Genomic DNA, 14,202 nt, shown 5'->3' on the forward strand with positions numbered 1-14,202 from the left:
AAATAAGTTAAAGTGTTAATACAACCTTTAACCCACTCGTCCATCCAATCTTAGCTTGGCCTCAAAAAAATTGTCCTGTTATTGAATAGAAAAGTCTTGTCCAAAAAAAACATGAATAGAAAAGTAAGTATCGTTCACTATATCAAATTCATATATGGGTACAGTACAGTGTAGATCCCCAAAGAGGGCCAATTCATTGGTTAAGATTTAAGAATAATCGATCCATTGCATCTACAAGGCACAAGTAGGAAACAAAAATAGAGAAATGTAGAATTTCACGGTTTCTTCACTGACAAAGAATATCTGATGCATGAATCAATCCACGTCGCAGATGATTTGTTAAAGCCATCTTTCAGTTGGAACAAATTTGTTGACAATTTGGCAGCAGTCATCCAAGAAAGAACACAAACTGCTTCATGAATCTCATATGATCAACAGTAACTACACTTATCCGCTGAAAAATCTCTTGGCCTGTCAGGTGTATCATCAAATTAAAAGTACATTCCATATTGATATGCAAAGTCATCATATGTTGAATACTATTTCATGATATGTGATGCGGACACACAAAGTGACAAAACACTTAGTGATACCAAAAGCACTATTTTATAATTTCAGGCCATGTATGTAACACTAGAAGCTGAAGCAGAAGTAACAAATTTGCAGAAAAATATTTGTATTACACTTAAACTTTTCAAGATGAACATTTTGTATCCTGTTAAGCTGGACATTTACATTACTAAGTGGGCCGATTTTATATATTAACAATTCAAGATATACTCTCAGCATTGCCATATTAATATGTATATCTTACTTGTTCAAGGGTAAGAAACATAATCACATTCCAGGCTCCTACTCGACCAAAATTAGGAAGGAAACCATTGTAGAAGGCCAAAAATCCCTGCAATAAATTTTTGACGTGAGTTCAAGTTGAGAGAAAATGATAAACTCTGTGCAAGCCTCATGCAACATTTTGATTAAAGCATGCCTCTGAAATGTTTTTACTTTGTCTGAGTTCAGAGCAACAAAGTTCGCAGCAAGCACATGAAGAATTATTTTTCATTGATCAACAATTTGTTACTACCTAATAGCGGCTTTAATTTGCATTAGAAAGTTTGTATCCTGCCCCCATGTCATCTCATATGATTGAATCTTTAACAGGCACAATCATAAAATATTCAGATTTCAGAACAGACAAAATGAGAAGGAAAAAAAACCCATACAAACTAAAAGGAGCTGATTATGACAAAGTGGCAATAAAATTTTCAACTTCCATACCCAGGGTATCAATATCTTAAAGTAACATTCGAACAATGATAAAATCAACAATGGAAGAATTTTACGAACCTCGTTAAATGAAGTCTTGAGAAAGCAGTCAAACGTACTTTTGTAGGTTGAATCGCCCATCATTCTAGATTTCACCTAGGAAAATGTGCAACATCTATAAATCATCAGTTGCTTTAAAAAAACACAAGAATGACAAGATAGCGTTGCTTGGCAAAACAAATAGCTTCCCCAAAATTGTTCAAATGAACATTTCCCTTTGCCATTTACTTGAAACAGTATGAAAATTTTGAACTACCAAAATCCTAATAACTTCACAGGGAACATAAGAATGGAATAGTTTTTCTTTGTTTTCAAAAAAAGAATTGTTTGGATGCATCTTTTTGCCTACATCCAGCACAAAAACATTAGCTTTTGGCTTCGTAAGATCCAGCACCAACATGTTATACCAATAGATCTAAATGGTACCACTTTAAACTTTTTGTTATAATCAGGTTTTTCATTGCTAAGTTCATCTTAAATGAAGCAGTCATTAAAAAGAAGGGAGAGGAAGAGAGGGGCAAGTCACATACCACATCAACTGGAGAACCAATAAAGACAGCAAAAAGACCTGCACCTAAGCCAGCTAAAAGGTGAGTAAATGCACTGTCTGTGAACCCTGGAATTTTCAAAATCGTCTGCATAAGTATAAAAGATCAGGGCAGCATTGCGATTAAATTTTATATATGGTGACAACTTTAAATTATAGAAGAATTCCAATTTAAAATACCCTATAATGTGATTACCATTTTCACTTGATCATAGCTAGCTAGTTCAGCAGCATTTATAATTGCATTCCGTGCTATGTTTGGCCCAAGCCCAGTCCACAAGGCCCCTAATCCTTCCTAATTTAACCAAAAAAAAAAAAGAAAATCGAATATACAGAATCAGACTCAAATAACAAATTTTCAACATAAAACATGGAACAAAGTGAAAAAGGCTCATCAAAAGAAAAACTGACTTGTCTCACTATAGTAGAATAAGCATCCATGGCACCAGAATAACGCTTAGGTACCCCTGGTGGCAACTGGCCTTCAGCTTGAAGTCTAACTTTGACCAGATCAGTTGGATTAGCAACCGTGATTGCCAGAGCACCTATCAAAAGTTCATAACAGTGACCATTAGTCCACAACATAAAATGCAATACAGCACAAACAAATAGTGTAGAGGTACGCATTCTACACACTTTTGATTGAACAAGCAACCAACCTTTTACTTAAAATTTAATTTAAAATTAAAATAGACCATTGGCGTTCAAGCCTTTTGTAAAGAAAACAATCTGATTGTTTTCCTTTTTCAATTCTGTTGAAAACAAATTTTTTAAGGGAAAAAAATTATTGCCTCTCACATTTCCATACTGTCTACTTTAATAATTGAGGAAATCTCCATGATGGTCAGTGACTAAAATTCGTCTCTCAAAATTTGGAAATTCCCAGATAATCCATCACCATTCAACAAAGGGGACATGTTATTTTAAGGATCTTTTAAGTGGTATTCTAAATTGTGAGGAATTTTCTGTGGATTTCCAAATCTTGATGAACTAATTTTTTACTCTCGATTATTTAGTTCTTAATTCAAGACCTTCATCATGCCTTCAATAAATAAATCGAGATTCATTAACAAATGCTATGCAATCTGAAGCAACAAAACTGTTCGGATATACTCACCAGTCAACAGAGCAGCAAGTATCATATGGTACAAAGGAACCTCTCCAACGAATGCACTACCAACAAGAAACGTTTTGACCTGTCCATTTTGTAGTTCATATGTACAACCCATGTTCCTCCAATGACATAGTCTTATTCAATGAAAGGAAGATATTTATACTCACAGGATCATATAACCCAATTCTTAAGCCTCCATACACACATTGGCGATGCATACCAGGAACAATGCCTTTCCACAAAGCTGATATACCCTCTTCTCGAGCAATGGTCTTCATTGTCCCCAGCAGGCCCTTGTACTTAGGTAAACCTACTTCTTCATCAATCCCAACCTTCTTTTGGAGTTGAAGCCTGACCTTAGCTGTGTCCAGAGGAAGAGTACAAAACTGCATGAAACCCAATTACAAAAGAATGATTAGAATTACACAAAAAGGGCATGGACCTAGGGCCTAGCTGCAATTTATATAGCATAATTAGCACAGCATTCATAAGCAAATAAGTTTGAAGTATGATTACCATATTCTAAAATGAATGGTCTAAGTGAACAGATATTCATATGATTTGCAACTTAATTTACTTGATGAATGTAACTAGTTTTAATACCTATTAATTAACTTGCTAGGTTTCCTATGCTCTTTCCTAAATACACATTTATTTTTATTCGTATTCACACATTTAAGTGATTAACTTTATACTGTTCTGTGAATTATAGATCTGGTTATATAACACCCATGGTAATGTAACAACTGCATAAAGGAAACAGTAAAAACAAAAACACAAACAAATGGAAACAAAGTACAAGTTTTGCACTTAAAATTAAAAGTGGGAATGTTCACCAAACAGATCCAAGTATTTACTTGAAGAAAAGCAAGATGCCATTCAGCAACTCCATTTAAGCAATTGAGAGAGAACCACGCTAAACAAGTAGCCAAAAGAAAGGAAAAAATCTAAGATACAATGCACTTTGCTAAGTTACCATTCAAGAGAAGAAAAACAAATTTAAGTTTTAAGCAGGAAATCTTCACTTTACATAACTTCCACACAGACACACGCAAATAACATGAACCCACTCAGTTCCACCACATATTAATCCTCGCTTATCTTCACTTTCTTAGCACTCCAATTTCCCAAATGCGCATGCTAAAACCAAGATTATCAAACTCGAGAGTTCAGCTACACTCATGGCGCCTATGTAGTAAACTTCAATCATAACACTCAACTCTATAAGATCGTACTCATAAACGCAATTTGAGAACCTAAGCTCGTAAGAATTCACGAATCAGCTCAAAAGTTTGATAATGTTAGCTAAATTAACTTAAACACCGTCCAAATCAAACTCTCAACAAAATGAAACCGAAACCAATTAACAGAAAAAAAAATGAAATAATAAAATTGAAGAACTAGAAGTAGAAGAAGGAGTGGTACCTCGGCGAAGCAAGCGGCGAAAGCGCTGCAGAAGAAGGCTTGGGCGAATGAAATCTGGGAAGCGGAATTGGGATCTGACATTGTTGTTGTTGTTGAAAAATGTGAAGTGAAAGAATGCGGTTTTTATTTTAATTAATGTTAACGAAAACAATAAAGATGGGAACTTTTGGGTGAGTGATTAAGAAGGGAGGTAGCATGAAAGCAACCTGTTTTCAATTCAATTCCCGGTCACTTCCTCTCTCATCAGTTTAATGAGCTTTAACCATTTCTCCTCGCACTTCAACCACACTCGCTCAGTCGCTCTCTTTACCATTCAGCTTTAAATTGTAATGTGTATTTTATTTATGTCATAAATTAAAGGTTTAATTACTCTGTTGGTCTCTATAGTTTCACCAAATTTTTAATTAGGTCCTTATACTTTTTTTCCTTTCAATTGGGTCCCTATACTACTTTTAATTTTGTAATCACGTCCTTTTCATGTTAAAAATGATAAAATTAACATAATATTTTTACCAAAATACATGCGATCAAAGATTTAATTAAGTTTTTAATTATAAATATCTTCAATTTGCGAAAAAATATTCAGTTAACTCTAATAATTTTTATACTAGAAAGGACTTAATTACAAAATTAAAGCAGTGTAAGGACCCAATTGAAAGAAAAAAAAGTATAGGGACCTAATTAAAAATTTGGTGAAACTACAGGGACCAACAGAATAATTAAACCTAAATTAAATTATGCACATATATTTTATTTTATTTTATTTTTTATTTTTTACCAAAGATAGGAGACTCGAACCCGCAACCTCTTAATTGAGTATGGAGAGACTATGTCATTTGAGCTATTACTCATTGGCAAATTTGGAAAGATAGGAGACTCGAACCCGCAACCTCTTAATTGAGTATGGGGAGTCTATGCCATTTGAGCTATTACTCATTGGCACATATATTTTATTTTAATTATTAAAGAAAATGAAAATTTTATATCATCAAAATTAAAATGTTTATGATCAATTCTACCCATTAATCCAAATAAATACCTATATCCTTATCTAAAAATTATAATGGCTTCATTTAAATAGGGTTGTTTGTTAACGAAGGGTTAATAGTATTTGTTAACTTCTTTTAAAACAGCAAATTACTAATTAAATTTACTTTAGGGCAGAGGTAATAAAGTCCAGTTTGGGTAAACAACTTAATTAACTTCTTTTTGAAAAAAATAGTTTAAACAATAAATAGTTATATTAAAATGAGCTTATAAACAAGTTATTTTGTATTTGAGTTTTTAGTTCTAAAAATACTTATTTTATAAAAATGTGATAAAGAGAAGCCATTTTTTTTAACTTCTCTATAAGCTCCTAAATAACTTTTTAGAAAGCTACAATTTAGTTTTGAAAATTGTACCTGACATTAATACTACTACTTTTCATAAGTCAAAAGCTCAAAAAAGTTATTTTTAAAACTTCCCAAACGAACCCTAAGTATGATAAGTAACCTACAAATTAGGACAAAAATGTTTAGCACTAATCAAATTCTAATTTCATTTTCGGAAGAATAACACTTTTTGCGGCAAAAATCACGATGATACATATTAAAAAAACACTACTAATTGTTAGGGCTGCAAATGAATCGAATTGGATATAACCTAAAATTCTATTCGATCTGCACTATACTTATCGGATCGGATCGGATATGATATTCGCATTTTTTAAGTCGGGTCAGGTATCGGGTGTATTCGCATAATTAAAAAAAAAACTGTTTTAAGGTCCTATTTGACTGTTTTTATAAAGAAATTTTAAAAAATCTTTTTTTTTCACCTGTTTAAACTTATTTACTCTTAAAATATTATTAATAAAAATTTCTTTAAATAACAAAAAAAATTACTAATAACACAAGATCTAATTTTAATTATTTTAAATTGAAGTACAACATAAAATAATTAAAAACATATCATAAAATTTATAAAACAACCCATTAAAATTCATAAAAATCACTTGGTGAAATAACATACTAAATCAGCAATTCAGCATATTGAAACAAGTGAGAATAATTAAAAAATAGCAAGTAAAAAAATTAATAAAATATGTTAAAATAATTTAAAAGAAGCAATGTAAATTATTATATACCAATACAAGCACTAGTAAATACTTAAGATGGTTGATGAGGTTGTATTCCACTTTAAACTTTAGAATTTCTAACACTAGTAACTTCAAAAAAACTATATTCAATTCAATAACAATAAAATATGTCCTAGTATGTCAATGGTTTAAAATAAAAGACAAAAACGAATAATAAAATATATATAAATAAATCAATTCATTATATACCTAAATGAACAGCAACATCAGATTTCAACCAATTTTGAGTGTAAAATTGCAAATTAAAACTTTATAGTGGTGAAACTCAAACAACTGTGATAAGGGTAAAAAACACGACTTCACGTACTAAAAATTGACTTAAATATCACAGTAGAAACAGAAATAACTAATACATCTCTAGCCATGCAAAAGAGAACACAACCCACTTATAATATTACTATTAGTAAGCACTTATTTATTAGTTATTCTAATTTCTAAACAAATAAACAATCTTACAATTAAATAAATCATACCAGTTTACAATTAAATAAATCATATCACTGCAAAAGTTTATTGGGTTCATTAATAACATTGATGCCATGGTTACAAACTCTCAGTAACACTACTCGACCAATATAAATTTTATCTTTTAATTTAGATAATTTTTTCTGGGTGATCTTCCTCGTATTTTACAAAATTTATTACACAATAACACAATAATTTTGATACTTTAATTTATAAGGATTTGTATATAAATAATATTTAATTATTTTAATATTTTATTATTTAAAAATTAAAATTATTCATTTTTACTGTGTATACTAAAAAATAATGAAACAAAAACAACAATAATAAAAGAACAAAATAGAAATATAAGTTAGACCAATTAAGATTTTAAGCAAGTCATTTTTGTAATTATTCATCGGAAATATTGTATGGCTAAGTTAATTTTTAGATTTTGTTCACCAACTTAACACTACCTAATATTTCCTTAGGAGTAATTTTGATCGCTACTATATGTCTATATTATCAATTTTGTTAAAATTAATTTAAAAAAAATTTAACCAACATAAATAACTTTATTTGAAAATCAACTATAATATAATCAATTATGATTATGATCAATTCTACCCGTTAATCAAATACATATATCCTTACCTAAAAATTCTAACGGTTTCATTTAAATAGGATTGTTTGTTAGCGAAGGATTAATATTTAATAGTATTTGTTAACTTCTTTTAAAACAACAAATTACTAAATTTACTTTAGAGCAAAGCTAATAAGTATGATAAATAACGGGAGAAATTAGGACAAAAATGTTTAGCACCAATTAAATTTTAATTTCATTTCTAGAAGTAGAAGAACACTTTTTGCGGCAAAAATCATGGCGACACATATGGAAAGAAAAAAAAAACTACTAAGCGCCCCTAATTTTTTGAGATTTTGAAAAAAAATAATCTCAAATTTTATATTAGGAAAGCCCTTATGTATATGATCAAAAATTTCGTAAGAATATTATAATAATTATTTAAAAAGTACATAAACAAATTAATTTTTAAAGCACTAATTGAAAATATATATTTAATATAAAAAATAGAGAATATTTTTATCAATTTTTTCAAAAATTGAGAACAATTTTGGTAGTTTAACAACAAAATCGAATGTAATGCAGTGTTTAAGTAAACTAGTAGTATCGTGCAAGGTGTAAATTTCTGTATTTAAACGAGTTGAAAATTTCTGTATTTAAATGAAAGATAAATTGTGCAATTAGATATTATTGATGAGAATGATAATATTTTTGTACTGTCCATGAAGGATGTTGAAATTTCAAAGTGCATATCATCTATTTGTGACTTGTGAATTTACTAGATAGGTGTGCTATGTCTAGCTAGGTTCATAATGCATGTCGTTGCTGGACCATTTGAGGTACATTAAGGAACATTTTGAAAGTTGAATTTCTGTGACGATGAGAGAGAAAAAATACAAGATGTGGGTGATGACGTTTTTTTTCTGTCATTTGGAGTGTTTGGCTTGAAAGAAATTAAAGGGTCTTTTAAAAGAGAGTTTAAGAATTATGAAAAATGGAGTGATACTAATTCTAATAATTATTGATGAAAATATCAAAGATTGACATAAAAATTGACTATGTATTTTATATTTTATTTGTATTATTGTATTTTATTTGTTCAATCAAATTGTGTTGAGCTTTTTTATTTAAAAAAAAATGAGCGGTGTATAATTTTTCTTATACATGATAATATTAAAATTAATAAAAAGTTATCGTAGTGCAGTTCCAATGAAATATAATTATGCAGAAGTAAAATAAATGATAAATTCATTTTATGAAAAATTAGAAGAAGGAGGATATGGTATTAGATACAAAGCAAGTTTACATGATGGTCGTCAAGTGGCAGTAAAAATACTTAAGGAGCCAAAAGAAAATGTGGAAGAATTTGTAAACGAGGTTGTTATTGTTAGTAAAATATCTCATGTGAACACTGTTTCACTTTTGAAATTTTGTTATCAAATAAATAAACAGACACTCATTTATGAATTCAAGTCTAATGGTTCTTTGGATAAATTTACACATAAGCAGTATCTTTTCATCTCATTTCTAATTTAGATTGGGCATACTATATCATATCACAATTACTGTTGCTCGAGTATTGAATTTGTCATGACCCGAACCAAGCCATGACTGACGCTCAAGAGACAAGTCCCTCAGCAAGCCAAACGACCAAATTTTCAGAAAAACTGACAGAATCTCCTCTGTTTCTAGGACCTTACCAACATAAATATTAACTCCCTGTATTAATAATAAACCTCCATTTCCAAGACAACAACAACAACATACTCCCAATTATATCCACAACCAATTATATCCAAAATACACATCATATATATATATCAAGTTGATAACTAGAGTATATAGTTCTACAACTCTAGAAATATGACAATAATGATATTTGTGAGCTACTAATATTGTCAATTAACATAATCTTACTCACATTGACAAAAGCCCCAAATTTTCTAACCCTAATAACCCTAATTCGGATTTATACATACCCATAAATATAGAGATGACAAAAAATTGGGAATATAGCTAATTACTGAGTCAAAGAGTTACCTTGAAGCTTCAATAATAACCGAAACTCAAAAGTTGAATACTTTCTTCACTAAGTAGGTTGAAGCTCCATGATTTAGGGTTGTGATAAAAGAAATTTGAATGAATAAAATAGAGAAGAGAAGGAGAAGGAATTAAGATGAAAGAAGTGGGTTTAATGATGGTGTGTGTTTGCAAGAAGAAGAGATGAGAAGATGGGAGAGATGAATGAGAAGGAAGGGAAGAGGAGAAGAGGGTTTTAGGTTTTGTTGGAAGGAAATAAAAGAAAGTGAAAGAAGGAAAGGGGGACGGGAGTCATCGACAGATGGGGGGAGAAGGGAAGAAAATTTAAGCTATAGCCACCGGTTCCTCTTCAAATGATAAATCTTCCTTTAGCTCTATGGCTTGTGGTGCAAGCACATGAGATGGGTCGGGAAGATATTTGCGCAACATTGATACATGAAAGACTGGATGAATCATAGACAACTCAGGCGGCAATGCCAAGCGGTAAGCAACTGCACCTATTCTGTCCAGTATCTCAAATGGACCAATGTATCGAGGACTAAGCTTGCCTCTTTTTCCAAACCTCATCACTCCCTTCATAGGCGACACTCTCAGAAATACCTGATCACCCACTGAAAACTCTAAGTTACGCCTTCTGTTATCAACATAAGCCTTCTGCCTACTCTGAGCTGCTAATAAACGTTCTCTTATTATGCGAACCTTCTNTCATAAGCTTTCTTAGTTTCGGATCATCACCTTGTGCAACCTTGATCTGTTCTATTAGGGAAGATTGAGCTCGAACATGTGCTAAGAAAACTCCTGATTCTCCAAGGTCAAATTGAATTCCACCGGCCTCCAATTGATGGACTTCTTCAACAATTGGTCTCCTTCCAAGAGTGATATGGGCCAAGCTACCCATAGATTTTCTACTGAGGGCATCTGCTACAACATTTGCCTTTCCAGGATGATACAAAATGGTACAATCGTAATCTTTTAGCAACTCCATCCATCTCCGTTGCCTCAAATTTAAATCCTTCTGTTGAAATATATACTTCAAACTCTTGTGATCCGTATAGATCTCACAGGTCTCACCATAAAGGTAGTGTCTCCAAATCTTTAAAGCAAAGACAACCGCTGCCATTTCCAGGTCATGAGTTGGATAATTCTGCTCATGCTTCTTGAGTTGTCGCGAGGCATAGGCGATAACGCGGCCATGCTGCATTAATACACAGCCGAGTCCTATCCGAGATGCATCGCAAAAGACTGAGAATCCCCCAGACCCAGAAGGTAAAACAAGAACTGGTGCTGAGGTTAGACAAGCCTTAAGTGTCTGAAAACTTTCCTCACAAGCTTCTGACCATTGAAACTTCACATTCTTCTGAGTTAACTTGGTTAATGGTGCCGAAATTCTCGAGAAGTCCTTGATGAATCGCCGATAGTAACCGGCCAACCCTAGAAAGCTACGAATTTCTGTCACTGTAGTAGGCCTTGGCCACTTCTGAACGGCTTCAACCTTCTTTGGATCCACCATGATTCCATCTTTTGATACCACATGCCCCAAGAATGTCACTTGATCAAGCCAAAACTCACATTTAGAAAACTTAGCATACAGCTTGTGATCCCTTAAGGTTTGTAACACAATCCTCAAATGATACTCATGCTCCGCAGCACTTTTCGAATACACCAAGATGTCATCAATGAAGACGATAACAAAACGATCTAAGAAAGGTTTGAAAACTCGGTTCATCAGATCCATGAAAGCTGCAGGCGCATTTGTCAGACCAAAGGACATTACTAAGAACTCATAGTGGCCATAGCGAGTACGAAAAGCAGTTTTCGGAATGTCTTCCTCTTTTATCTTCAATTGATGGTACCCTGAACGCAAGTCGATTTTTGAGAAACAGGTAGCTCCTTGAAGTTGATCGAACAAATCATCAATCCTTGGCAATGGATACTTGTTGCGAACAGTTATCTTATTGAGCTGACGATAATCCACACATAGTCGCATCGTTCCATCCTTCTTCTTTACGAATAAAACAGGAGCTCCCCATGGAGAAGTGCTAGGACGAATGAATCCTTTCTCTAGCATGTCTTCCAATTGAACTTTTAATTCTCGTAACTCAGTTGGAGCCATACGATAGGGAGGAATGGACACAGGTTGGACTCCCGTTTGGCTCCTTGGCCTTTGTTGAAGTGCTCCAAGTGGCGGAGAAACTGCCCTATTGGATTCAGCAGTATCAGGAGCATTAACAGCTCCACCACGTCTTTTCTTAGGTGGCATCTTCCACCTATTGAGTAAATAAAGCGATTGGATAACCAACGACATATGTATATGGATTTCAAAGTTAATAGAACAGATAGAAAGAATTATGAGACCAAAAGATTGAGGACGACTTCCTATAGGCCTCTAGTAACATCACACCTTGTGAAAATGGGCCGGCTTCCATTTGCACAATTGTGATCTTACTAAAGGACACTTGCTCCATATTACACAGGAAAACCTAAGGCTCTGATACCACTTTGTCATGACCCGAACCAAGCCATGACTGACGCTCAAGAGACAAGTCCCTCAGCAAGCCAAACGACCAAATTTTCAGAAAAACTGACAGAATCTCCTCTGTTTCTAGGACCTTACCAACATAAATATTAACTCCCTGTATTAATAATAAACCTCCATTTCCAAGACAACAACAACAACATACTCCCAATTATATCCACAACCAATTATATCCAAAATACACATCATATATATATATCAAGTTGATAACTAGAGTATATAGTTAAAACCATAAGTCTTACATAACCAAATCATAATTAGATTTTAGATTAGCTAAAATATACAAAAAAAAAAAAAAAGTATTGTGTCTTTGTTGGGGACAAGAGGGACTACAGGTTATATTGCACCAGAAATATTTAGTCAAATGTATGGTGGAATTTTTCACAAATCGGACATGTACAGTTATGGAATACTAATTCTTGAAATGATTGAAAAAAAAAAGGAACTATGATACTGAAAAGTCTCATAGCAGAGAATTGTACTTTACTGATTGGATTTATAGAAATTTTAAGGAAAGTAATATTCATACAAGGAGTTTGGTATCAGGAAAAGAAGAAAATGATACAATAATAAATATTACATTAGTGAACTTATGGTGCATCTAAATAAATCCATCAAATTGACCATTCATATGTAAAGTGGTAGAAATATTAGGAGTACTTCAATCAATACCTTATCCTTAAAAGCCTCTCATGTGTCTTCTCCTTAAAAGTATGTGTTTATAATTGAACAGCTCTAAAAGTCTTTTCTTAGGATTCAAATATATCTCTTTAAAGAAAATATTTTTTCGTTTAATTTGAATGTTATTTTAGTGGTTATTATTTTGTTTACTTTTTTTTATATTGATGAATGTTAATTTTAGCTATATTACTGAGCTAATTATTGTTTCTTGTTATTACTTGCGGAGTTAATTGTTTCTTGTTCTATTCCTTAGTTTGCTTAACTAATTGTTTCTTGTTATTATCAATTATGGTTTCTCACAGAATTATTTTGATCGGTAAGTTGATGAGCTAATAATAAGTTACTGCAACTCCAGTGAGATAAAATTACACAGAAGTAAAACAAATGACAAACTCATTTCATGAAAAATTAGGACAAGGAGGATATGGTATTCTACACAAAGTAAGTTTAAATGATGGTCTTCAAGTTACAGTAAAAGTACTTAAGGAGTTAAAAGAAAATGTGAAAGAATCTGTAAATGAGGTTGTTATTGTTAGTAGAACATCTCATGTGAGCATTGTTTTACTTTCGAAATTTTGTTATGAAATGAATAAATAGGCACTCATTTATGAATTCATATTTAATAGTTCTTTGGATAAATTCACATATAAGCAGGGATCTTACCATCTCGTTTCTAATATAGATTGGAGCACACTATCAATATGAGATCACAATTAGCGTTGCTCGAAGATTAGACTACTTACATCGAAGATGTAATATGAGAACTTTGTATCTTAATATCAAACCCCAAAATATTCTTCTTGATGAGATTTTTTGCCCAAAAATTGGAGATTTTGGATTAGCTAAAATATACAAAAAAAAAAATGAAAATATTGAATCTAGATTGGGTACAAGAAGGACTCCAGGTTATATTGCACGAGAAGTGTTTAGTCGAATGTATGGTGGAGTTTCTCACAAATCGGACATGTACAATTATAGAATGCTAATACTTGGAATTATTGGAGAAGAAAAGAATTATGTAACTGAAAAATCTCATCGCAGAGAATTGTACTTTTCTGATTGGATTTATAGGGATTTTGAGGAAAGTAATATTCATAAAAGGAGTTTGGTATTAGGAGAAGAAGAAAATGATACAATAATAAAGATTACATTGGTAAGTTTATGGTGCATTCAAATAAATCCATCAAATTGATTATCAATGTGTAAAGTGGTAGAAATGTTAGAAGGACCACTTCAATTAGTACTTTGTCCTCTAAATAGAAAGTTTGCGTTTATAATTTAACAGGTCTAGAAGTCTTTTCTTAAGATATGAATATATCTGTTTAAAGATTTTTTTTTTCGTTTAATCTAAATGTTATTTTAGTGGTTA

The 14,202-nt window shown here is 32.0% G+C and overlaps 1 protein-coding gene across 1 annotated transcript; it reads right to left on the bottom strand.

Moving 5' to 3' along the window:
* Positions 56-4,713, bottom strand: LOC107610436 (mitochondrial uncoupling protein 2). Its single transcript, XM_016312515.2, has 9 exons — positions 4,413-4,713; positions 3,155-3,373; positions 2,991-3,069; positions 2,285-2,418; positions 2,070-2,168; positions 1,857-1,961; positions 1,348-1,422; positions 815-901; positions 56-471 (listed from the first exon to the last, which is right to left on the bottom strand). Exons 1-9 carry the CDS (start codon positions 4,491-4,493, stop codon positions 448-450), a joined length of 903 nt encoding a protein of 300 aa, XP_016168001.1. The 5' UTR covers positions 4,494-4,713; the 3' UTR covers positions 56-447.

This window comes from Arachis ipaensis, chromosome B01 (assembly GCF_000816755.2).
Source record: "Arachis ipaensis cultivar K30076 chromosome B01, Araip1.1, whole genome shotgun sequence".
NCBI lineage: Eukaryota > Viridiplantae > Streptophyta > Magnoliopsida > Fabales > Fabaceae > Arachis > Arachis ipaensis.

Coding starts and splice junctions, on each gene's coding strand:
- LOC107610436 (XM_016312515.2), bottom strand. CDS start 4,493: ATGTCAGATCCCAATTCCGCTTCCCAGATTTCATTCGCCCAAGCCTTC. Junction 2,169..2,284: donor ATTCTACTATAGTGAGACAA/GTCAGTTTTTCT, acceptor TGGTTAAATTAG/GAAGGATTAGGGGCCTTGTG. Junction 1,962..2,069: donor GCTATGATCAAGTGAAAATG/GTAATCACATTA, acceptor ATACTTATGCAG/ACGATTTTGAAAATTCCAGG.